Genomic DNA, 3,364 nt, shown 5'->3' with positions numbered 1-3,364 from the left:
TAATAGTGTCGCCGCTAAAGGGTATATTTCTTGTAGCGCTATAATATTTGTTGTTTACTATTTACTAAAATGAACCTTTTTTTATATAAAGGATAACCGTTTTTGTTAAAATTTAGACAAATTATTTCTAATGAAACAAAATTTGAACTTAAATGTTTAAATTATTTTAAAATTTTGAGCTAGTTAGAAAGAAATATTATGAAAACTTAATTATATTATTTAGTAAGATAATATTGTTCTTATTATATACTTCAAATTCGATAAAAATGAAATTCTAGAATCGTACGTTTAGATCAATTTCGACTAGTCTAAGAAAAAAATATATTTCCAATCTGGAATATTGACTTTACTTCTTTAGTCATCAAGTTCATTTTGGGTACGAAGACTTGCATATCTTATGTACAATAATTTAAGAAAGGGACTTGATAAGAAAAATAAAAAATGAAATCACTAAACTAAGCATGCATTCATATAACCAAGGACTATAACTACAATTTTTTCTATCAATACCAATAAATAGAGACTTAAATCGTGTTGTTGTAGCACGAAAATCTTCCAAGTCTTGCACATGGAGACCCATGGAAGAGATACCATCCTCAGTTCGAGACAATCAACGGCAACTCGCCGGAGAATAATATTGTTTCCCCTACCATTCCAAGGTCACATCAATCCCATGCTTCAGTTAGCAAACATTCTTCACAACCAAGGTTTTGAAATAACCATCATACACGCCGAATACAACTCCCCCATTCATTCCAACTATCCTCACTTCACCTTTAAGTCCATCTCGGACCGATTTTTTGAGTTGGCAACGAAGGCAGACGCCGGCGTCATCCTCCAGTATCTTAACAGAAGCTGTGAAGATCCATTTCGGGATTGTTTGACTGGGTTATTGGCAGAATATGGCGAGGGATCGGTTTCTTGTCTAATAACAGATGCCGGATTCCACTTCACGCAAGCAGTGGCGGATTCCGTTAAGCTCCCTCGGATGGTGCTCCGGACAAGCAGTCTGGGTTGCGTCCTTGCTTATGTCGCTTTACCCTTTTCCTCTGAAAGTGGTTATTTTAACCTTACAAAAGAAGGTTTGGTTCCTGGTTAATTTATCTTTCAAGCAGTTTATAGTTTCCTAACTTTTGAAGGAATGTTTCCAGATTCAAATTATGAGACATCGGTGCCGGAATTTCCACTTATGAAAGTCAAAGACATCGTAAAGATGACCAACAACCCAGAATCTATGGGAGAATTTGTCTCCGACATGCTTCACCAGATGAAGGCATCATCAGGGATCATTTGGAACGCCTTCAAAGAACTCGAAGAACGTGCACTAGAAACCATCTCCCATGATTTTTCAATTCCGAGCTTTACCTTAGGCCCTTTCCACAAGTACTTCCCGGCGTCCTCAAGCAGCTTGATCGAACAAGACCGAAGCGTTCTCTCATGGCTAGACAACCAAGCCCCTAAGTCTGTGATATACATAAGTTTTGGGAGTGTTGCACTTATAACCGAGTCAGAGTTTCAAGAAGTGGCCCATGGGCTGGCGAATATCGGCTTACCATTTTTGTGGGTGGTTAGACCATGGATAGTTCCTGGTTCACAATGGCTTGAAGCATTGCCAGAAAAGTTCCTAGAAAGCGTGGGTGATGGAGGACGTATAGTGAAATGGGCTCCTCAACAAGACGTGTTAGCTCATCCAGCAACCGGTTGTTTTTGGACTCATTGTGGATGGAATTCAACGTTGGAGAGCATATGTGAAGGAGTTCCTATGGTTTGTTCACCTTGTTTTGTCGACCAACCAGTAAATGCAAGATACGTTAGCGATGTATGGAAGATTGGTGTTTTCTTGGAGGATAGCTTTGACAGGGTGGGGATTAAGAAGGCTATTAAAAGAGTAATGATGGATAAAGAAGGCGAAGAAATTCGGGAGAGAATAACTAGTCTTAAGGAAAAGGTCAATCTCTCTCTTGAAGAAGGTGGGTCGTCTCACCAGTCATTGAAGGGATTGGTAGATTATATTTTATCTTTTTGATCCATAAAAAACCACATGCAATATAATTCCATGTATCCTAAACCAAATAAACTTTGTTACAACATTGAAGTATTTTATGTTGCAAACTTATCATTGAATTGGCAAGAGATTTATTGCGAAATTTATATTTGATCTATTTTTTTTAATGTGTATTATAACCTAGAGGTGGGATAAAATTTCAAGCGAATGAGTTCTTAGGTGGTGTTTGGGATTGTTTTTTAAAATTAAAAATTCTTTTTATAAAAGGATTTTTTTTATTTTAATTTTTAAGAAGGCAAAAGTCAAAATGTCATTTTAAATAGTGTTTGCCTAATATTTTTTACTTTTGAAGGTAATTTACCTTGTAAGTAGGCAAAATTCACAAAAAATTATGATTTCTTGTCTTTCGAAAAACCATCAATTCCTTCTTGTCAAAAAGTTAATTTCAAAAGGCATTTTGCAAGTGCCAAACATCTTTTAGAATTTTTTACTTTTTGGAAAAGTTAAAAGTCATTTAAAAAGCAATCTCAAACACCCCCTTAATCGGTTATAACTTAGGGCATCCACAATAGAGTTCAATGTATTGTCACGTCATCTTTCTATAATCCTTACAACTTTATTATTATTTTTTTCTCACAATGCATGGAAAACTACAAATTTCAATATAATATTACAAAATATAATTTGTAATATATTTAAAAATTAAAAACTTTTTTTTTCATTGAAGAATTCAAAGACCATTAAACTTCAAATTCATTGAATGCTAAGGTAGCATCTCATATTAAGACTATGCTTGGCGTACTAGCTGAAAAGCTAGCTGTTAAATAAAAAACTAGCTGATAGCTGAAAAGCTAGCTGATAAAAAATAACGGTTGGTAAAACTAGTTGAAAAGCCAAGTGAAATATATAAAATTACATAAAAGGACATGTAGGAGTATGTGTTTCTATAATTAATTAAGGGGTGTATTTGGAAACTTTTTAAAAAAAGCTCATAAAAAGCTAGTCTAAGTAGCTTTTTAAAAAGCTAACTTATAAGCTAGCTTAAAAGCTACTTTTTGGCTTACCAAACACAACAACATAAAAAACCTCGAAAAATAAGCTAGCTGTGGTGCGCCAAACACAGCCTAATAGAGTTTTATCCACTGAATGACATCTAGATTTTGTCATCTCATTCTAACATTCTCTAGATTTATAGTTATTTGTGCAGAAAACTATTATATAAATAAAAGCTACAACTTTCGGTGTGTTTAACTCCCCAAACCCACTCCATTCTCAGCCTCCACCCCTCCAACACCCCTTCCATGAAACCCTAACCCTAGTTGAGCATTATGTGCTAAAAGAAGGTGTGTTTAAGTGCTT

General features: G+C 35.0%; 1 protein-coding gene across 1 annotated transcript; it reads left to right on the top strand.

Annotated features, from left to right (window-relative positions):
• The first annotated feature begins 449 nt into the window (after nucleotides 1-449).
• On the top strand, nucleotides 450-2,124 carry LOC111912268 (UDP-glycosyltransferase 76B1). The gene is made up of 2 exons (XM_023907994.3): nucleotides 450-1,082; nucleotides 1,152-2,124. The coding sequence occupies exons 1-2, from the start codon at nucleotides 569-571 to the stop codon at nucleotides 2,024-2,026; spliced, it is 1,389 nt and encodes a 462-aa protein (XP_023763762.2). The 5' UTR covers nucleotides 450-568; the 3' UTR covers nucleotides 2,027-2,124.
• Nucleotides 2,125-3,364: the final 1,240 nt, after the last annotated feature.

Source organism: Lactuca sativa, chromosome 2, assembly GCF_002870075.4.
Source record: "Lactuca sativa cultivar Salinas chromosome 2, Lsat_Salinas_v11, whole genome shotgun sequence".
Classification (NCBI taxonomy): Eukaryota; Viridiplantae; Streptophyta; class Magnoliopsida; order Asterales; family Asteraceae; genus Lactuca; species Lactuca sativa.
Note: the sequence above shows the minus strand (reverse complement) of the source record. Positions and strands in the feature narration are given on the sequence as shown.

What these genes read in the sequence shown, in the direction of transcription:
- LOC111912268 (XM_023907994.3), top strand. Translation starts at nt 569, where the DNA reads ATGGAGACCCATGGAAGAGATACCATCCTCAGTTCGAGACAATCAACG. An exon ending in TTTTAACCTTACAAAAGAAG is followed by an intron (nt 1,083 to 1,151) that starts GTTTGGTTCCTG and finishes GAATGTTTCCAG; the next exon opens with ATTCAAATTATGAGACATCG.